At 45.3% G+C, this 23218-nt stretch overlaps 1 protein-coding gene across 1 annotated transcript in view; it reads left to right on the forward strand.

Annotated features, from left to right (window-relative positions):
* sphkap (SPHK1 interactor, AKAP domain containing) overlaps positions 1–23218 on the forward strand; it is a gene marked incomplete at both ends in the record, with an annotated part of 84186 nt that overhangs the window by 52872 nt on the left and 8096 nt on the right. Inside the window, 4 exons of the mRNA XM_080731446.1 lie at positions 11913–11972; positions 12776–12916; positions 16351–16615; positions 19529–22904. Of these exons, the coding sequence (XP_080587572.1) occupies positions 11913–11972; positions 12776–12916; positions 16351–16615; positions 19529–22904 (3842 nt within the window). The remainder of the gene's footprint in view (positions 1–11912; positions 11973–12775; positions 12917–16350; positions 16616–19528; positions 22905–23218) is intronic.

Consider the following 23218-nt stretch of genomic DNA (forward strand, 5'->3'; position numbering starts at 1 on the left):
CCGGGGATTATGTTACTTATGCGATGAACCCTGTCCCCCGGGCTCCACGTTATGTGTCGCCTGTATTATTAACAAGCGAGGCTTCTTGGAGGTCACGTGTTCGTCTCCCACCGGATACGGAAATAAGCGTACCGGAAACGGAAACACTATTTCCGCCGGTGTCTCCGCGCCTTCCGGCCCGGCGTCTAGCGGATACGGATACGTGCCCGGATACGGAACCTCTCCCTCCCGGCCCAGTAGTTCCGCTCAGGCGGTACAACCCCAAGGCTTCTCCGTTGCTCAGCAACACGTTAGCACAGTGTGCAGAGCAATGGAAGCGTTGGGTGTCACTGGGTGTTTCGGACGGTGACACGGGGTTACAGACTACAGTTCGCGAGAAAACCCTCCCTATCCAGCAAGGTTATTTATACTCGAGCCCGCGGCTTGAAAGCGGATGCCTTGAGGGAGGAGATAAGCTCACTATTGCGCAAGGGCGCTATAGTGGAGTTATCACGCGACCAGAGCCGTTTAGGCTTCTGGAGCCGTTATTTTCTGGTTCAGAAAAAAGGAGGGGGGCTGCGTCCGATTATGGACTTACGTGCTCTGAACAAGCACTTGAAAAAGTTCAAATTCAGGATGCTGACGTCAGAGTCACTAATGAGATCAGTGAGACAGGGGGATTTCCACTGTTCAGTGGATCTGAAGGACGCTTATCAGCACGTCCTCATTTATCCCCCACACAGGAAGTTCCTGCGGTTCGCCTTCGAGGGGCGCCTGTACGAGTACACGGTCCTCCCTTTCGGTCTTTCCCTGAGCCCTCGGGTTTTCGTGAAAGTGACCGAGGCAGCCATTGCTCCACTGAGGCATCAGGGAGTCAGGCTGGCGAACTACATAGACGATTGGATGATTTCCGCCGCCTCCTGCTCAGAAGCGGCGCGCCATACCAATCTGGTGTTGTCACATCTGAAGGCCTGGGGTTTCAACGTCAATTTTGGCAAAAGCATGTTGTCACCCTCCCAGCAGATTTCCTTTATAGGAATATCTCTGGACTCGGCCACCATGTCCGCTCGCCTCTCCCCGGAGAGGGTGGACAGGTTTCTGACTTGTCTCGGCTCCTTCCGACTGAACCAGGTGGTCAGGTACAAGGAGTGCATGAAGTTGACTGGGCTGATGGCGTCAGCGGTGCAACTTCTGCGTCTGGGCAGGTTTCATATGAGACCTTTCCAGCGGTGGTCACTGGCGCTCAGGATTCCTTCCCTGCAAGGGTACAGGAAGGTGACAGTCAGCCAGGTCTGCATGGACGCTCTGGTCCCATGGAGGGACCAGGCGTTGTTGGCGAGTGGGGTCTCCATGGGCGAAGTGGTGGTACGCAGGGTGATCACCACAGACGCCAGCCGCTCGGGGTGGGGCGCCACCTACGAGGGGCGCTCAGCCAGGGGCCTTTGGACCCAGGCCATGTTGGAGTACCACATCAACTATCTGGAGTTAATGGCGATCTACTTGGCGCTCAAGCATTTCGAACCATTTCTCCGGGGTTGCCATGTCCTGGTCAGGACGGACAACACGGCGGCCCTGTTTTATCTCAACAAACAGGGCGGCCTCTCCTCGCGTACGCTGGATCAGCTGGCGCACGAGATGACCCTCTGGTGCTTGCCTCGGTTGAGGTCCATCAGAGCCTCCCATATCCCGGGACTTCAGAACGGCGGCGCCGATCTGTTGTCCAGGGGGGAGCCTCGTTACGAGGATTGGTCTCTCCACCCTGCGGTGGTGAGGCAGATTTTCTCCAGGTTCGGTCGACCTCGAGTCGATCTCTTTGCCTCCCAGGAGAACGCGAAGTGCCCCCTTTACTTCTCAGTGAGGGGACCTTCTCCTCTGGGGATGGACGCGTTTGCTTACGAATGGCCACAAGGTCTTCTCTACGCGTTTCCACCCCTGGAACTGATCCTTCCCACTCTGGAGAGGATCAGATGTTCCAACCAGGAGGTTCTTCTGGTGACACCATCCAGGGGAGTGTGGAGGTCTCTGATCACCCCACTGCTCTCTCGACCCCCTTGGCGGCTTCCCTTGCACAGGGATCTGCTGCGCCAGGCAGGGAACGAGATCTTCCATCCAGACCCACGGGGTCTAGACCTGTGGGTTTGGCCCGTGAGAGGGAGAACCTGCTCGCAGCAGGCTTCTCACCGATGGTTGTAGCCACTATTCAGAGTGCTAGAGCCCCCTCTACTAGGGCTGTGTATGATGGAAGGTGGAATGCCTTTTTGGACTGGTGTGAGCTACAGGAGCCACCTGTGGTGGCTCATATAGCTTCGGCCCAGAGGGTGTTAGATTTCCTGCAGGACCGCCTGGACCTTGGTCTGGCGTTCTCTACACTGAGGGGTTATTTAGCGGCTATTGATGCCTGCCACCTGGGGGTGGCAGGTAAAGGCCTTTCTAAAATCCCTGAGGTGGTCCAGTTCATGCATGGTGTTGACCATTTGAGACCTGTGACTAGAGCCTTGTTTCCTGTTTGGGATCTACAAGTGGTTCTTGAGGGCCTTTGCAAGGCACCCTTTGAACCGATTGGGAGGACCTCTTTGAAACATTTAAGTTTCAAAACAGCTCTTTTGCTTGCCTTGTCTACGGCTAAGCGTGTGAGCGACCTTCGTGCGCTCTCTGTGAGCCCTGATTGTATGAGGTTTCTCAATAATGACTCCAAGGTTCTTCTTAAACCTCATTTGAGTTTTATTCCTAAGAACCGGGTGGTCCCGAAGGAACCTGTTGTTTTGACGGCTTTCCATCCTCCTCCGTTTGCATCAGAGGAGGATAGGCGTCTTCATTGTCTTTGTCCAGTTAGGGCCCTGAAGGCCTACTGTGATAGGACGGTGGACAGCACGTCTACTTCTCAGCTTTTCGTGGTCATGAATGCCCGTCAACGGAAAGCGGTGTCCAAGCCCACTCTGTCGAGATGGCTTGTGGATGCAATTAGGTTGGCTTACACCCGGTCTGGGTCTGAAGTGCCGGAAGCACTTAAGGCCCACAGTACTAGGGGTGTGTCTACCTCTTGGGCTTTGTCCAAAGGTGTCTCCATTGAGGAGATTTGTGCAGCGGCGAATTGGTCTTCGCCGTCCACCTTTGCGACCTACTATCACCTGGACGTTGCGCCTTCTGCTATGGCGCATACGGTTCTGGGTGCTGCTGCCTTTCCTACTATGTAGTGGGGCGGCTCTCTCCCCTTCCGGAGATAGCATGTTGCTGTCTCTAGGATACGTGGGGGGGGACCCTGAGTTTTTCCCTTATATTATTGCAATTTTATTTGGTGGACCTGTGTCTGCCCTTAGTGCATAAGGCAGGCCTCGGTCTGTCAGGGTCTTTTTCTGTCTGAACACGCCCAGGCCCTGTGGGTCTGGGTCGGATCAGTCCTGAAAGGGGTCACGTCGGTTGACGGGACCTCCTTCCGGGTGTGGTCGGTGTGCACGACAGTCTTGTCGGTTCATGGCTTCTCGGGGAGTATATGAGTCCCATAGGGGGACCTTGTCTGGAGGTATGACAATAAACGTATAGGTTCCGGACGGAACCATGTTTATTTAATACCGGAGGACAAGGTCCCCCGAATAAAGCCCCTCGGTTCGCTAGTTGCGGGCGCAGAGGTGCGGCTTTAGAGGAAGTTATGATAGCCCGCAGGGCTTATATACACTCGGGGGCGGTGCCCTCGTTTGTGATTGACAGCCCTACCGACAAATGATATTTCTCGTACGGGAGCTTATGAGTTTTACTCTGTTGCAGCGCCAGATGGCGCTGGTTATCCCATAGGGGGACCTTGTCCTCCGGTATTAAATAAACATGGTTCCGTCCGGAACCTATACGTTTTCTTCAAATGTAAACAAACATGGCTGCCATGTTTGAAAGATGGGGTTGGTATGGGGGTTAAACATGCAATTTCGCGATCGCGATCATGCCTAGTACACTGTTGGAGGTCCAATTTTTTTTTTTCAATTATTTTTTTTATTTTTTTTATTATTATTTTTTAAAGACGTCCAGAAGACGTCTGGCAGGGAAGGCCATAGTTAAAAAGACATTTTTATTATAGAAAACGTCTTTTTTGGCAGGGTATGAGTTAAGCCCTATTCAAATATTTTCTAAAATGGTGAAAATATCAGGCAAATGTTAAATAGCTCTATATTCTGTTAGATATAGTGTTTTTTCAGTAACAGGGGTCTCCCCATATCCCCATCTCTCCATCTCTTTAGTAAAAAGAATATACATTTTCTGAAACACTATAAAACTGAAGCTGATAAATGGGTACTCTTTTTTGATTGGCTAAAACTGGTGGCAACACACCTAAAAATGTAATTTCTGCACTGCAGAGACAGGGAGACCCCATTGTTGAACAAGCACCCTATAGCAGGGGTCTTCAGGTCCAGGACCCCTAGCGGGTCAGAGATATTGCAAGGGGGCCGCCAAATCTTTGTGTGATAGGGACATTATTATTATTAGTAGTAGTAGTAGTAGTAGTAGTAGTAGTAGTATTTTAACATTTGTTTTGGGGCTTTTATGCCTTTATTGATAAGGCAGTAGACTGACAGGAAATGGGGAGAGAGATGGGGAGTGACACGCAGCAAAGGTCGTCGGGATCAGGACTCAAACCCATGACACGCTGACGCTGTCAGGCATCAGAGCCTACCTGGACCGTGAAAGACCCCTGCTCTATAGCAATGATTACTATCAGAATATAAAGCACTGAAGTGTCTACTTTATTACTTTCCTTCAATTACTGTATAGGTCTGTGATTAACTCTCTGTAATGAGGTCCCTAGCTAGGTATGTGCACAGATGATGTTTTGGTTCTGTATGGAGAATAGCAGTGCCAGTGGTTTTGACCCGGGGCTCTGTTAGAGGTGTAGCAGATAGCCATAATGATACGGTGTCACATTCAGTCCTGACTGCTTCTCAGTTGATTGAGAGACCCAATTTGTTATTGCAGAGTAACCTACTTTACATGTTTGATGTTGTTGTTTTTTTCCCATTCAAATAGTGTGCAAGCTCAAAACTGATTCCCATATCTTCTAAATTTACAATGTAGACATTTAGCTGACGCTCTTAATCCAGAGAGATTTACAGTAAGCAAGGTAAACACAAGCTGTACATCAAATGCATAGAGCCGGTGTAGTGCCTCGGTAATAATCTAGGATCATGGGTTAATCTTGCATCAGTCTAAACAGTATAGTATCAAAACATAAATAATCTGTACATTGAAACTATAAATAAAACCTATAGGATGTGAGGTCAACAAATGAACCTGCCATCTGTCTAAATAACATGCTATCTAAATTGTTCTGATGAAGCTTCCCTACTCCCTGTTGTCCCTCCCTGTGAGGCATTATTTATTATTTGTGTGCGTGCGTACGTGCGCGTGCGTGTGTGTGTTTGTGCGTTAGTGCACGCATACGCTGGCACCATATGCATAGTTACTCAGAGATTATTCAGACAGTGTGCAGAAAGCACAAAGTGTAGCCAACACTCACAGTTCCGGCCCAACTGCTGCCAATATTGTCGTAATTATCTCTTCACTTGAGCCATGAAGTGATTACGTAACAATTATAATGAGATGTTTGTGTGCATGTGTATATTTATATAGTCACTTTGTCCACAAAAAAGATCAAATCCCGATGGGAGGCCATGAATCTGAATACATCTTAGACCTCCAACTCAATATCTGACGTGGTGCAAGTGCAATTTGGTGGTAAAAAGATCAAGATCAGGAACATGTGAATTACTGATAAATACATTGTGGTACCTAAATGGTATCCATTGTGGACTGATTGCATCTGAAGACACTGAGATAGTTTGGTGCTGATCAATGTGGCTCAATGCACACCTCTAGGATTTCTAAAGTACTCAGATTTTTTACTTGAAGGTGGAGTGACATGGCCAAAACAGCTAATTAAGGCTATCAAATTAGCCATTTTTTAAGGATGTCATGTACCCCCATGTTAAATGACCCAATCAAATTAATTTATTGTAGTTACTGTACTGAAAGTAGTACTTTCTGTACAGTAACTGAAATAAATTAATTTGATTGGGCTAATATGGGGGGAGGGGCGGAGTCGATTATCCATATCATTATCTTTTGAAACTGCCCCAAAAAAAGCTGTCCGAGGTGTGTTTCCGACTTTCTAAACCAACTTTAAAACTATCAGTTCTAGGGGTAAAAATTATATAGCATTCGCTATAAAATCAATGGTTAGACCGGTAAAAAAGTACATGTCTTCTTCAAAAAAGGTGTCAGAGATTAGTTACGAGGGTCAACACGCTTCTCCCCGTCTATGAGACGGTTTTGTCGGCCATACCCTGCTGTGTCTTCCCCTAAACCTGACTGGAGGACCTGGCCGGGACACCGGAGCAAGCTTAGAACGAGCGTCCACCGATCTCCTCCTCCTCAGCAGCTCTGAGCCCTTTTAGCAGACATATGTCCTGCTGTCTCGGAGGACTGAGATCCGTGGCTCATACACTCTGTGTGTGTAGCCTGTGTGTGTGTGTGTACACACACAATAGCTCTCCAAAATAGCCTTGCGGTGCGGCGCTGCTACACGCTAACAACAACTCATCACGTTGTGCGCGGCACGGCACGACGGAAGAAGTATACATTCACTGCTAACTGATACGGCCCCGCCTCCTTTTCAGACTGTTTGAAGAAACACCACGTGACCTACTGTATCATAATGTTAAATTTCGGCCGGTGTCGCCACTCCTTTAAGTAAAAGTATCAATACCACAATGTAGAAAATATACAAATAAAAGTCAGATATTCAGAATTTACTAAAGTACCAAAAATACTCATTGTAGCCTTCTCATTGTGCAGAATGTATTTCAGAATTCATTAAAATCTTTTGAAAATGACTAAATCCACCATTGCAAGTGATTGCTGGTTGTTTCCACAGCTTTTCTTACACCGTTTAAACCATAGCATCCCAATATTGTACTGTACTGGGCATGTCCTAATAGGTGAACCTTAGGCTAAAACAGACGATGTACAGTACAAGCAGATCTAGAACACGTTGTGAGCTTGTAGATCGGCTATATTCTGCAAAAAGTACCCCCCCTGGTCAGGATGCAGAAGTGAGTGTGCCTAAAAAGAACCACTGAATTAGAGCATCTCCAAGGCCAAGTGAGAATTTGTGCCAAAATAGGCCAGGACATCTAACCTCTCTGTGTGTCTTCTCATCCCTCTAAACAACCCAAAACATCATGAATTGGGTCTTTCAGCCAGACATCTGGAACAAGCCCTGATGGACTTTGCTAATGTATTTCCAAGTTCAACCAAAGCTAGTAATGGCACAATTTCAGTGCTGTCTGGCCGTTGGAACTCAGCCTATACTCCTCCATTGCCTGTGTGTGTTGCTTTTTCAAGGAAAGTGGGCAGCATTGTATTACTATTTTAACAATAGCTAAAGTAAAATGAGAACTAGCATGAGCCAGAACAAACTCACACAGTAAGTAGCTACCATTCGTGCATCCTCTGTTGGCTCTCAGGTTAATCGACCATGACCTGGGAAAAATTTATGCATTGGTGACAACGGTGCTGACTCCTTTCCAGTTAAAAATACATAATGTATGTCATTGGCAAATGACACTTGTGACACACAGCACGACACTTTGCCAACAAAGCACACATTAGGTTTGGGCTCTATTCCCCAAAGTGGAAAAAGAAAGTATATCCGCTTTTTTCCTCCTTCAGCTGCCCTTCATCAGCCAGTCGGGTCTCAGAGAGTGCTGCGATGTCGATCTAGAACTTCCTTAACTCTCTGGAGACGATGGCAGTTCCCCTTTCAGGTCAATCACTGGCTTGGTTGTCCGTGAGGGTCCGCAAATTCCAGGCTCCAATACATAACTGTTTTAGTTTTAGACAGACAGAAAGCACCCGCACAACAGCACAGCCTCAAGGATTTTGCTCCAATACCTTCAAGATATCCTTCCAATTGGCGGCATGGCGTTCCAGCCAGTGTAGAGGATCAGAGTCATCCAGAGTTTATACCGGTTGGCTGAGCTGCCAGTACACACAGCTGCCGATTTGATCGTTGGTTAAGCAGCTGGTGAACCGAGAGACTTTGGAATACAGCCAGATTGTCTCCACATGACATCCGAACAGGACATGTCACCATCTGAGGGCGGGAACACAGAGAATGTACACAAGAATGATGATGAGCCCTGATGCTCAATATCATCACCACACACTTAGCTTCCTACAAATACAGCCCTACTAAATAGTTGCTCCGTCATTTGTGCCTTATAGTCTCCGCCAAGCCGAAAGATTATGTTTTGCCCCCTGTCCGTGTGCCTCTGCCCCACATTTTTCACATGAGCCTGTTCTAGTACCACCATGAGGTAGATTTTTTGCAAAACACATTTTTTGACAGTACTCGTACAGATTTTGTCCATAAAAACATGCATACAGTAGATAGTAACTCTATAGTCATGTGATCAACATGGATCTGTCCAATTTCCCATATTCCATCCTTATTGGCTTCCAAAATTTGCAGGATTGGTCCGTTTTGAACAAAACACCTCAAATCATGAACACCTATACCTATAACTCCACCAATCAGTGTACAATTTGTATGCGCACTCCCTAGAGGCCAAGGAAAAACCTTTGCCCGTATTTTCCACATCTGCCTTTTATAGCGCCACCAGGAGGCTGACTTATGTAAACACATTTTTTATATTAATCCTTCAGATTTGATCATGCAAATCAGTACACTGTATCTCTATAGTCATGTGATCAAGACAGATCTGTCAGATATTTCCTATTCCATCCTGGTTAACATTGGCTTCCACATTTTGTAGGATTGGTCAGTTTTGAACAAAATGCCTCAAATCATGAACGTGAGCGTGCAATTGCCAGGAAATTTTGCATGCACATTCCTACTAGGTCGAGGAACAAATGCCACCCTTTTCACATGGACCTAATATAGCGCCACCATTAGGTTGACATTTGCAAAGCACATTTTTGGAACAAAATGCTTCAAATCATGAATGCAGTGTCCGATTGGCATGAAAGGCTGAAGAAGACATGGCACCCTTCTCACATGGGCCTATTATAGTGCCACCAGGAGGCCACAATAATCTACTTGACCTGGCAGAGACCTGTGCTCGGAAGAGCACTGCTTCTAGTTTTGTCTGTACGTAATGGTTTCATCCCAATAAATATCAATAGTATCTGAGCGCAGTGTGAGAATTGACAGGGCCCGAACATGTTGTCTATGTGTCTATGAAACTATCTTATCAGCAGGCAGCAGATGGGCATGTTGGTAAAGAGGTGGTTGTGTAGGTTGTTGTTTTGTGCAGTAAAGAATAGGCTTACGACCAGTCTACACCTGCGCAGTACTATTGGTACCAGTGTTATCACACAGTAAAATCCCTTGTGTTCATTTAACACTGAGAGCACCGGCATTTGTACAATCCCAGTGCTACAAATGGATAAATTAACAATGAGGATCTTTTTCCGCATGACCATGATTCACCCAATCCAATATTCACCTAATCTCAGGATCTGATTAATATACAGCAGGGGATGTTTCACCTAAGAATTGAGTTTATAAAAAGGGGCTCTGCTATTTGATGTCACTCCTCCAGCATTTAATCTATCTCGCACACACATGCTTTACAGATTTACTGAACCTAGCTTAGTGTTGAGTTAGGATACAGTCACCAGTTCTATTTCATATTGTCATTGTTGCAAGCAACTGACAAAATGATATTTCCTTCCATTGTTATCAAGTTGAAAAAATAACAATCTATTTTGTCATAATGGTTTCCAAAATGATCCAGTACCTCTAGTGTCCAGAGATTTGAGTGTTTATTGTGTTGACATTTAACATCATTCATCATTCAGCCACAAACGTGACCTGAATGCTATATTGACCTTTTAAAGACAGTTTAACAATGGAGCTACCATTTGATATTCAAATTGATGGAAATAAAATCAATGGTGACCTGGAGGTATATTGGAAGTTAGGAACCTTTTCAAACCGGTTCAAATTCACTGTCATTTTCTCTATTATAATGTGTTTGTTTTCTTCTGGTTGTCTGAATCTATTTTCAACAGTTAAATTGGCCTTGATGAGCTGGAGATTGTTATTTTTGACTGGATCTTACCAGACTGGAAGTAGCTCTGTGAAATTACATGCACTTACTATGCTTTGTTAGTCATACAGGGGAACATTTGGACTCATTAGATAAACAGTGTCACAAACAAGGTCACAAAAACAAAACAAGCTGTTTGGAACAGCTTGCTTTGTTCCAGTGTGTGGTACTGGTTCTATATTTATCTTAGTGCTTATTTTGATGATTCAAAACGTGGTCATCTTAGAATTACTACCGACATATGGACAGAGAAATGAAGATACTTTTTTGAGTGACAAAGTCGGTCCACTGACCCATGTGTTCCTCTCTTCTTGTCAAACATGTTTACAGCCAAAACAGATGACAAATTACCGGTACAAGACATTACAAGTATCATAAGGAAGAAAAATAACCTGTTTAGCCATCACCTTTTAGAGCTGAAACCAATTTATTGGAGTGACCAATCAGAAAGCTGAAAACATTGCAGCCTCTCAAACCTGATTGGATACAGTATATATTTTTATATACGGTATAAAATGTTTGATTTTGAGTTACTTGGACCAGTACCTGTAGAATTATTGCTTGACAATTAGTAATGGAATTTTAGACACCTTTATTTGCCTTCTGCAAATTAAAATGTGTGCCAATAGCTTTCTTCACCGATGTCTTCATAAAGGTGTCCATTAACACTTCTCAAATCGTTCCAAACCAAATCCTCAGGGAAAATGTGTGGGAGCCAATCAAAGTTGGGCTAGAAAGGAATTGCCAATATCAGCTTCTATCACCAGCATTAATGGCAATAATGATTTAATAGATGCTATTAAAATATTTCAAACAGAAATGTACCTCAATTGAAACTGTAAGGATTTCAGATTTGAACAGATTTATGTAAAAGGACAATTACCCATATCTTATTGGGAGCCACAACAGAATTCTCAAATAGTCAACGAGCTGGAAGGAAGCATTAACAAATGTGGGTGTTTGGCAAGATGAATAAAAAGCGTGTCAGTGTCAGACATTTTTAAAATGTGAAACAGCATTCTGTGTTAATTTGAGTTAACTTAAATTAGCACAATAATTGTGTTGTGTACAATTACTTCAAACAAAACTGTTTATTTTAGTTTTTCTTTGATCAAACACTGTGGGTGAAGTACTGGAGGTATAGTCAAGGTCGATAGTGAAGACCATCTATAAGGTGAAAGACAAGACAACAGGATCACAACGTGTAAGTGGCTCAAAACCAAGAGATCGATAAGGAAGCCACAGGGGACTGTCTGGGTGTTAATAGAAGCAGAATGACTCGAACCAGATGACTTAAGCTTGATTTATACTTTGTCGGCGGAGTCGTGCACTGAAACTAGCCGTTCTACAAGCTCACAACATATTGCATTGCCACACATTGTGAACTTGTAGATTGTCGCGTGATTGTCCTATGATGGAGTACCGGTATATTAAGCATTAAAATGAAAATATCACCTCTAATTGCAGGCATAGAATCCCAAAAGGGATGTTGACAGTAAAATGAAGGACAAAAGAGAGAGAACAGGTGCCGAGGTTTGAAGGTACAAACACAGTGTGCTCTCTCGGAGGTGAGACAGAAATGGCATGTCATTGTTGTGTCTGGATTCTGGGTCCAGTGACACTGAAATTGGGAAAAAGGAAAGACAGTGTAGTAACTTCACACTGAACTAAATCCCATCAATGTAACTGATGTAACCAATGTCTGTCTCTCTCTCTCTCTCTCTCTCTCTCTCTCTCTCTCTCTCTCTCTCTCTCTCTCTCTCTCTCTCTCTCTCTCTGCCCATCTTTCTTGTTCTCTTTCTTTCTCTTCATCAGATCTGTTTTGTGAATGTTGACCAGCAGAAAGTGGATTATCACAATGATAGAATTGTTAAGGTGAGCAAATCTCTTTCCACTATCTTCCACTGCTTGTGTTTCATCTAATGCAGTGGTTCTCAACCTTTTCAGGCCGTGAACCCCAAAATAATCACATTTTAACTGGGGACCCCCCCACCCTGACAAGCACTAAGAGTTGAGGCATTACATTTTTGTGAAAATAGTTGCTATTTTCACAATGTCTGCCTCTAAGATTTGGCATTTTAGAGATACCTGTATAAAAAGTCCTTAAATTGTCTCTTTAGAAATGTGCAGATACCCTCTATACACTTCAACTTAATGCTGGTTTGTTTACTGTTGAGTGAGAAAACAATGTTGCACATTAAGTTAATTTATAAATGGACTTACATAAATTGACACAGGATTTTGCATTGTGCTGCTTATTCCTCCCCCCCTATTCTTTAGTGTCTCATCAATGCTGTAAAAACTGGCTCAGTTGCCATGGATTCAGGATAATTAGAAAGAATTAGAGGGTTGATTTGTTTAGGTAATGTGTAGGCTTGTCATCCCTTGGTTCGGTGGGCGCACAGAGATTACATCCCATGATATATGATTCTCACACACACACACACACACCCACGCACGCACGCACGCACGCACGCACGCACGCACGCACGCACGCACGCACGCACGCACGCACGCACGCACGCACTCACACACACACACACACACACACACACACACACACACACACACACACACACACACACACACTTTTGGATTTTCTGCCGTTGACAGTCAAATCATCCAAATCAAAGCATTTTGCTACAATGATGCTCCTCTGTTGTGGGGTCTCTCTACAGAAGCTGGCCCAGGTTTCTCCTGACTTGCCAAAGTTGGTTGAGTCACTGAGTATGCGCCAACCCAAGGAAAACGAGATACTTTTGCTTGGTGGCCTTGAGGCCCCAGACACCTGTCAGACTCACCCACACACCCACACTCAGGTGAGTGAGCTTCAGTGATTCACACAATTCATCCTTGTCTTTTCTGTGTTTGCCTCAGTTGGCTCAGAGTACACGCTGACACTTTAAATGTGTTCTTTTGAACCAAAGTCAATGGTTCCTGCAGTCAACATCAAGAAATCTGTCAGGTCAAACAAGTCAATTGCAAGACAAGAAAGCACCCCGTCTTTCTCCTTGCACAATTCACTACAATAGAAATAGGCTCTTGAGCTTTCTTCGTAAATGTAGCCGTTACAATAACTATTCTAACCAGCATGTATATCACCCAGTCTGCAGAATAATTAGATCTCTTGATGAAAAATATGTAGAAATAAAAGATTTCTGCACCCTGAGCCCCCCTTTTTTATATTACAAAATAAACTATTTTGAGGCAGGCAAATTGGCATGAGGCAAGCAGCAAGCGGGTTATTTCTGGAGGGGAAGGTGGAGGCGGAGGTGTTTTTCTCGGCCTGCCTGTATTTGGTATTTTGGGGACATGCTGTGTGCTGGTGTGGGAGGAGAGGTACAGTAGGGGGTGTGTCATTTGCAAATCAGCAGTGCACTGCAATTTGGGGGTCAAGCTGACAGTGGCATCTGCTTGGACCAGCCAGGCCTATACCAGCATATAGCAAGGCGCAAGCTCGTCCATTGCTCGACACACTTTAGTTGATAAAAGGCCAAATACAAATTTCTCCAGAATCACACAAACCCCACTTTATACAGTTGCTGTTGGGCAGAAACACCTTATCTCCATATTTATTTATTATAATTTTTTTTTTTGTAAATGACCTACTTTACCATATTACAGCGTCACACGAAATTATCAAAATTAGCAAATATGCAGGCTCAAAACGAGACACAAAGTGACATGTTTTGAGCTTGTAGATCTGCAACTTTTATATACGATATATTATGCTTGTCTTGTATCACTTTGGTATGAATACTAGTGGAATGCGGAAAGCATCATTTCTAATCTAACCCACAAGTGACAACGGTTAAATACTTTAATATCAAATAATACTATTTTGTGCCACGGGTCATGACTCCCGACACAGAAAATGCCTTGCATGGATTTAAAGTTATTTTTTTTACTTTACGTAAAGCACCCAATGACAACCTATAGTGACATTATATTTACACTACTATATCATGTATTATAACAGTGATTCTATTGCATTATACAATTGTGTATTACAAAATAAAATGCTTTTTACTGTGTTACATGCTTTTTAATAATGCATTATAAGTAATTATGAGTTCTTATACAACTATAATTATACTGTGTTGTAAGCATATTTTAATGCATTATAAGCATCCTACTAATAAACAACCGAATGTCTGTCTGTCCGATGTCTATCTAATATACACACATGCTGACATCACTGATACTAAAACAGTGCCCAAATTTGGAGATAACTGACATCACTGATACTGCCGCCTGTACTGCGCATGTGTTTGCCGCCATGGTAACAGCCGCATGCTAAAACAGTGCCCAAATTTGGAGATGACTGACATCACTGATACCGCCGCCATGGTAACAGCTACATGCTGAAACAGTGCCCAAATTTGGAGATGACTGACATCACTGATATGCCTGGGTGCTCCAACATTACTTCTGAGACTCCTACATTCAATCCCTCATATACTGTGCACACCCACCCCATAACCCAAACTGCACATAATTCGGACTGCACATATGTTCAAGGACTAGTGTTAATAATTATTGAGCTTCATTGGAAGTGAACCCGTGTTTCTGCCTACACCTCCAGGAATGTCATTATTTTAAAATAAAACACCCAACACCACTTAAAAGCACACTATAGTGCATGAATTATTAAGATTCTTGACCATATGTCACTATAAAATGCTTCATAATGTATTATGACTATTGTCATGATTGAATCCAACTGCAAAACATCCACTCAGTCCTGAAAACACAGTCTGTCACCACTCCCAACTCACCTCGCCGTTGACTGCTCTTCACGCTGGTTTTCCTGTTTCCGCCCTATAACTAAAACTAAGGCCTTATGCAGCATGCACAGGATTTAGTACAGCACCCTACATTGTTTGGAAACATTACAATGTCAAATGAAAATGATGGAAATGCATTCATTACTGAATTATTGAACGGTTGGAATGTGTCATGAGACTTGCCAGCTCACGTGTGACCCCACCCTGCTTCCTTCCTCCACATGATGTATGCATTCATAATTGCTCAAGTGGAGCCATGGTAATTAGTTGGCTTAGCTTAGCATGTTCAAGTTAAAGTTCAAGCTCAGCTCTTCTTACAGCCATACAGACAAACTGGTGGCATGTAAATCAATGCAAATGTCATTTACATCACATAACAAACAACCAAAAAATGGTCCGACGTGTAGCTTGTAATTGTTAAATAGATTTTTTTGTTATTAGTTTTATTATAAGCTATTCAATCAATTACAGTATGTGTTATAACTATTGTACATTTATACATCTCACTTCACAAAATCACGTGTGAACAGTATAGCTTAATGGCACAGGATCTGTCAGTGTGTGTTTTTTTTATTGAATAAGCAATCGTTTCTAATTGTGTGGGACAGACTCAGATCATTGGTTTGGATGTTATGATGGCCACATGCTGGTCGAGGTTCATTTCATTTGAAGCTGATGAAACTACTTCAGAACAGCCCGGTGTTGTTAAACACCAGAATCAATACCCAGCCTGAGGAGCTGCACAGGCAATTAGCCTGCATCATCAGACATCAATGATTTTGTATCAATTCGTTAAAGGAAGACAAACAGTCAGCCAAGGCACGCTAATAACTCATAAAGTTTGATTATGGTGCTTTTTCTTCAATCTCATCATCTCTAGAATTGTTTATTTGAGTGTTTGAGCATTAGTGTGTGTGTGTGTGTGTGTGTGTGTGTGTGTGTGTGTGTGTGTGTGTGTGTGTGTGTGTGTGTGTGTGTGTGTGTGTGTGTGTGTGTGCGTGTGTGTGTGTGTGTGTGTGTGTGTGTGTGTGTGTGCGCGTGCGTGCGCGTGTGTGCCCTCATGCATGTATAATATATTCATGTTTTATTCATATATATTAATACTAGTCCTTGCCCGTTTGAACATACTGTATGTGCTCCGAATTATGTGCAGTTTGGGTTATGGGGTGCACAGTATATGAGGGATTGAATGTAGGAGTCTCAGAAGTAACGTTGGAGAACCCAGACGTATCAGTGATGTCAGTCATCTCCAAATTTGGGCAATGTTTCAGCATGCGGCTGTTACCATGGCGGTGACAGTACAGGCGGCGGTATCAGTAATTTCAGTTATCTCCGAATTTGGGCACTGTTTAAGTATCAGTGATGTCAGCATGCGTGTATATCAGACAGACATCGGACAGACAGACATTCGGTTGTTTATTAGTATTATAATATATATTCTGTATATTTATATGGTTCCCACTCAGGGCCATCAGCAGAGGGGAGCAGACGTGTGCCTGTTGCAGTGCACAGGGCGGAGGCAGCCCGCCCAGCCCTGCAGTGTCATCTTCGACATCAACAAGTTCCTGATGGGCTTCCAGTGGGGACAGGACCAGCAGGCCAAGCACGGCCGCCCGGTCCGTCACCGACTGGACGATGACACCAACCGCTCCATCTCCTCCATAGAGGAAGACTTCCTGACTGCCTCAGAACACTTGGGTGACGACAGCGAGGAAGACGGCTATAGAAACGGTACGATTACAATACCAAGTTTTTAGGCATTTTAGCACAGTTGTTCTCGACGTGGGGTCCGGGGACCACCAGGTGGTCCTTGGGGGGTTCCAGGGGGCCCCGAGCTAAATTCGATAATATAGCAGTCAAATCAGTCTAACCACATTAACCCAAGGCTATATACTGTACAATATTGGCTGTTTGGAAAGTGAGTGGGAAGGGGGTGGATGAAGGTATGGGGTGCCCTGCCCGTTATTGCCTTCTAGGTCATCACCAGTGTTTTGAACTGGGTGCAGGCAGCAATTGGTAGGCTGCATTAAAACAGTACAGTTTTTAGGAAGCAATTTTAACAAAGCACTTAAGATCAAGTATGTCCACATAAATAATTCAGTGATGTTGCCAGAGGCCTGTGTGTGTCCTTTGTTTGATACTGTTCTGATTACTGGGATTCATTCCCACTGGGCATACAACTAGAAATAGATATAAAAAATATAAATAGACCAATTGAAAGAGGTATACAGTTGGTACTGTAAGGAACTGTATATATTGTAAGTTTCTGTCTTCCTTTGTAACTCACTTGAAATTGTATTTTCTGCTTACTAAAGCTGGAGAGATGGGGAGATTTGTTACTGAACAATCAGCTTTAAAGCAGATATGTAGTTTGGGGTATCAGTGGCCACTCTGGACACAAATAACATGGTAGCCAACGTCTTTGGCTTCATTATATTCAACATTCTCTGCAAGCATGTCCGACGAGGACACACTGTGATTGGCCAGTTGTCGCTTGGCAGTTCTTAGGGTCACACATAACACGTTATAGAGATTCTACACTGGAGAGCAATAACGAATAACGCAATTACGAAGTAATCAGGACATCCCATACCCATACAGCATCGATACAGTATGTGCGACTTACTGGCAATGATGCTCTGAACGTCGATTGCAATGTCCTGTACCTTGGATGCCTAAATTGTCTGTGGTACAGTATCTTGTACAGTAGAATGCACTTGGCCGTTCTTTAATCTTTTCACCTCCTTGTGTGGCTTCTTCCTTGTCTGTAAATTATTGTACTGCTTTAGCTATACTGTATAATGCCTTGCTTGCGTATGTGCGTGTGTGCGTGACTGCGTGCGAGAGTGTGTCTGCATTTTGCATGCTGTGCACCAATTTATGTGTAACTCAAAAGTAGCAACGTTCAATCGGATTAGTGTAGAATTCAGCCCAGAGGTTTGTAGCACTATGATCCCGAGGAGCCAAACCTAATCTATAATTAATCTCACTTGTGAAATTAGATCCAATATTACGAACTAAGGTTTCTCTCCCTTTTGAGTCAATGTAATATTTATAATTAGATCACCATGGATAAGAATGCTCTTTACTCTCCCATGGGGGGTTGGAGTAGCTGCTTATTCAGGAGACATGGAGCCACTGGAACCTGTGGCTGTGTCTTCGCTGCATCACAGCGGTGTTATCATTAGTTATTTCTGCACCACGGGGCATTAGGGCTATCGGATACCAAGGTCAGCTCAGCATAACTATACGATGGGTGCCACCCTGCATCTCTCCCACAATGAAGGATGAAGGTTCGTGGCAACTTAAGAGTTTCGAGCCAAAGTGAAAGATCTACAAAGTCCGATCTTGCGTCAGTTCAGGGGTTTGTTGGCTATCACCAAAAAAGGTCCCTGACAGCAAAATCGGACAAAAGGTCTTGCAGTGTGCACGGGCCCTAAGGGATTGCAGAGTAAAACTCATTTTTGTAGGTCTTTCCTTACAAGACAGCAACATTTTACTTTAGTTTATTGAACAATTGAAAACGACTTGAATCAATCATATTACTTGCACAAGAAAATTGTCATGGACATATCATGTCATGGACTTATAAGATAACGCCACTCTGATGATGCATACATACACGCACAGGCAGGTTGAAAAAGAAAATAGGTCATGGCACTTGCATTTCTCTCCCCAGTGTGGAGGAAGAAGGCTTATAATGTTTACTGTGACCTCTCTTTCTTTAAATATACAGTATACTACTTGGTTTCTGTTATGTGTAAGCAATTCTCAAACCAGTTGTCCTCAAACCCTGCCTCCAATCGCTGTGATTAGCCATGAGACGCACAGAGGGAGCACTCATCGGCATGCAAGGCACTGGCAACCGACTGATGGTGCAGGCACGCGCTCACCCAGCGTCGCGCTCGAGAGCACCTCACAAGCCACATACACAGGATGTTGAGTGAACCGAAACGAGCACTGCTCAAAACAGCGGGGAATCTGGAGAAACTGTTCAGAATCGCTTTCATGCAACTTGACTGTGGCGCAGTCTCAAAGATTTGATACAAATAATTGCTCTATTTCTATCTATCCTTGTAACATTTGAAATTGTTATACACACAAACACATTTAAAAGGGAGGATGCTTGAATCTTTGTGTGTTTATGTATCATGTAATGGTAGCCATTTCAGTGGATTGGTTAGCAAGATGATAACCAACTTGCATTGTGCAAAGTGGAACCAAATTAAGCTTAATCGAAGCCCCACTCCCAGAGCCTTACCCTAACCTTAATCACACCAAACCTATGCTTGAACTCACACTAACAGTGCTTGACCTTCACTAAAATGTATTAATTAAACCCAAAACAAAAGCATAAACTCTCTGGCTGTTTGTGAATTGCATCATGCTTATTGTCCTGCAAAACCAATCCACAGTGCTGCCACTGTATGACAATGTTTGATGTTACCCAGGACATAATTATAAATTTGCTTGGAAATATAGACCAGCAGATAAATCACTAATTGTGCTGGAAAGCAATATTTCACAGTTTGGTGGGAAACTATGCTGCATTAAGAAAGAGTTCTGTGTTGGACAACCAGCTGATTGTGATCTGATAGTGATTTTATTCTCACTCCCTGTCACTTGTTTTCTCGTTCTCTACAGAGCCAGAGAAAGGTGACGTGGCAGACAGACTGTCAGAGATAGCTCAGCATCACTGCATCAGACCTGGGCTTCAGAAGGGACGGCTGGCCGAGCGTCAGGACAGTGAGGACAATGAGGTAACTGCAAGCACTGCGTCTAAGAGGCGGGGGTCTCAAAGAGCCAGCGTCCACGTCAGGGAGTCGGCAGGCCACTATGCCACCAATCTGGCTGAGTCTGTGCTACAAGACGCCTTCATCCGCCTGTCTCAGGACGAGACATCCTTTGTCTCTGAGGCTGCTGTTAGCGTTTCCCTTTCTGGTCGCCCCGCTTCCAACGGCATCTCGCAGACTATGGTGCCTTCGCAGCAGCGCACACTGTCCTTTGAACTCCCTAAGATTGTTATAGTTCAGAGCCCAGACAGCGGTGAGGGGGCTGCAGAGTGGCCAGACACCCAGACCTCCCAGGTACCTGAGCTAGATGTTTCTACTACAGACAGACAGGCACCTGAATCCAGATCGCAGCCACACAACCGTTGTCAAAGAGAAGGACACCCCTCTAAACCCGTGGAGGTGGCCCTCGCCTGTGCTGCCAATGTTATCGGCACCATCACCAACCCACAGGTGACAGAGCAGATCATGATGGAGTCTGCATCCGAAGAGGAGACTGAAGAGGAGTATCAGGACCCTGAGGACAAAGCTGAGTACTCCTTCTCTTCAGCCATGAGTGGCATGGCCCAGGTGGCAGGGGCCGTGGCTGTAGTGGACCTGACTGAGGAGACGGGCGACAGCGTTGACTCGGACGGCGAGTCGGCTGAGGTCTACACAGCATCTCGGGGGCTGATGTCCGTAGCTGAGGCCTCGGCCGCCTTCACCCTCCACTGTAGCGTGGCAGAAGGCACCAGCATAGAGGCCTTCCGTGCCAATATCGCTGAAGTCCTCCACAGAGAAGCTGCCAAGGTGCTTGCACAGCCGCAGGGCTACAAGAGTGTCGCTCACCTGCTGGAGGCCACCCATAACAGGATAGTAGACGGTATTACGTGTCCAAAGAAGTCCTACATGGATGAAACAGAGGTGGATGATTTCATCAGCGAAGTAGCAGACAGCCTTTTTAAGCATGCTTTAGAGAAGGCAAAGAAGAAAAAAGAACTTGAAGGACCAGGAAAAGATGTTCCCAATATAGAGGGCTTCCTTCAGGATAGTGTAAACAATTTGCTCTTTGACATCCTTTGCCTGACGCAGAGGAAAATCACTGACATTTCCAGATGCAATCAAGGGTCAGTTGACACACAAGAGGATGACATTTGTATGACAACTATGTCTAAGGTGGGAAGGGAAACATTGAGTCAATCGCACTTGGTTGGCTATAGCCCACCTAATAATAGTGAGAACCAGAGTAGCAGGCACTGCAACACAGATAAGCTGCCTATGGCCCCTGGAATGAAAGAGGAGAACTATATGCAGATGGAGAAAAGAAATGATGCCTGGGGCTCTTCCAGTTCTGCACTTAGCAAAGAGCAACAGCAGATATTCAAACAGGGCCAGACAAAGCCAACGTCATCATCTGCTAAGGACTGTTCTGATCAACAACATAACCAGCAAGGGAAAGGGGTTACTAGAGAACCTCTGAGTGAGATCTTGCTCTCAAGGAGAGGGCGCTTTGGGACACCCAGTGACAGCAGACAGTCGTCCCAGTCCTCCCTCAACTCCTGTAGCTCTCTGCTATCTTTCAGAATGGACTCAGAGACCAAGACGCCTGTTAATTGCTTCGCTGATGACCTGGCCACAACAGTGGTGTCTATGGCCACCGAACTGGCCGCAATCTGCCTGGAGAACTCCACCGGGAAGCAGCCGTGGTTCTGTGCCCTAAAAGGGGCTTCTGATGGACCTGAGTCCTGCCTTCTGCCCACCTGCCGCTCTGCACTTAGGAGGAAGGAGGGCCAGAATGGCAGCACGGCCTCCAAGAAGCACCGTGCCCCTCGACTCAGTGAGATCAAGAGGAAAACAGAGGAGCAGCCGGAGCTGATGGAGCGTCTGGTGAACCGTGTGGTTGACGAGACGGTCAACCCAGACGAGCCACAGGATCCCTTCGCCTTGTTTGCCTCTGAGGTCACAGCCAGGATCATGAACTGCCCTGAACTCAACGTGGTGGACACCTCCAAACCTGGACAGCCTCGCAGTAGGTTACAGTGCGAGCGATGGAGCAGAGCCAAGCCTGCAAGCTATGAGAGCATTCCAGAAGAACACGATCCTTCAGGCACGCCCAACACATTAGGGCCCGGTAGTCGGTTGGGTCAGAACCTGAGCAGGGGCAGCTCCATCTCCAAGCAGTCGAGCTGTGAAAGCATCACAGATGAGTTCTCACGGTTCATGGTGAACCAGATGGAGACGGAGGGAAGGGGGTTCGACCTCCTGCTCGACTACTACGCGGGAAAGAATGCCAGCAGCATCCTGGCTGCGGCAGTGCAGCAAGCTGCTACCAAGAAGAATGGCCACCTTAATGTCAGGACAAATTCCTGCCTGTCTAAGCAGTCCAGCACAGAGAGCATCTCAGAGGAGTTCTACAGGTTTATGCTTCGTGACATGGATAAGGAAAACAAGGACTTTGGCATGGCCAAGACTAGAGAGTGGAGTAACAGCCTCCTCCCCCCTTCTCCAAGAACAGCATTTTGTATCCGTCAGTCCTCTGTCCCAGACCGCCGCTCCTCAGACTCACGGTTGACAGTCAACTCGCCCATCAAAGCCAACTCATTTGACGGATTTGCACGCAATGTGCATGGAGACACGCTCAACATCTACCCGAACAGTGTGTCAGCCACAGGCTTGTGCAAGTCGGACTCTTGCCTATACCAAAGAGGACATTCTGACCAGATCACTGACATGTTGATCCATGAAACTTGGTCCAGCTCCATTGAATCCCTGATGAGGAAAAACAAGATAATTGCTGACCCAGAGGACAGCATCGAGCTGGAGGCAGCAGGAGACTCCCAGCCTCATGTCCAGCAGTTTGCCAACCGCCTGGCAGCTGACATTGTTGAGACTGGAAAGTCTGCCCTGGGGAATCAGCTGCTGGAAGGGGCAGGGTGCAGCGCAGGGTGGCAGCCAAGGCCACACGCGCCTGTGGGAGAAAGAAGGAGAGGGTTCAAACAGTCGCGACCAAGTTGTAGTCAGAGCAAGGCCAGCCAGGAACAGGCTGTGACCGGAGCCAGGCCTGGGGTCAATGACAGTGCTACACGGCCCATGAGGGGTCCAAGGGATGTCCCTCTAATCCATATTGAGGCAGATCAGAAGCATGAGAAAACCCTCCCAGTCTCTGCCAGGGCAGGAGGTCTCCTTCGGGACATGACTCCAAACGCGTCAGCTCCAAAGTGTGGAGATAAAGCAGCTGCTGGCCATAGCAGGTAAGCCCCCCACCTGCACAGGCCCCAGTTTTACTGTGTGTGTCAGTGCAATGCTTTTCACGGAGTGGCAGCTAATTCAACCTAGATAATAGCATTGCATGGTTAAAGGATGTAGATTTTCATCAGTCTCTGGAAATATTTAACATGGAGTGTAAAAAAGTTGTTTTAAGGTTTCTTTTATTTTTTGTCCTTTTCTGAAAATGGATGTTTAACAATAGTGGTCTCAGCAATAGAAAACTGTGTTTTTTCTTTTTCCTTTTTCTTTTTTTTTATCACGAAGCAGCAGGAACACAAGGGATCTATTCACAAAGGAA

The sequence above is a fragment of the Nannobrachium achirus genome, assembly GCF_963921795.1.
Source record: "Nannobrachium achirus genome assembly, chromosome: 8".
Classification (NCBI taxonomy): domain Eukaryota; kingdom Metazoa; phylum Chordata; class Actinopteri; order Myctophiformes; family Myctophidae; genus Nannobrachium; species Nannobrachium achirus.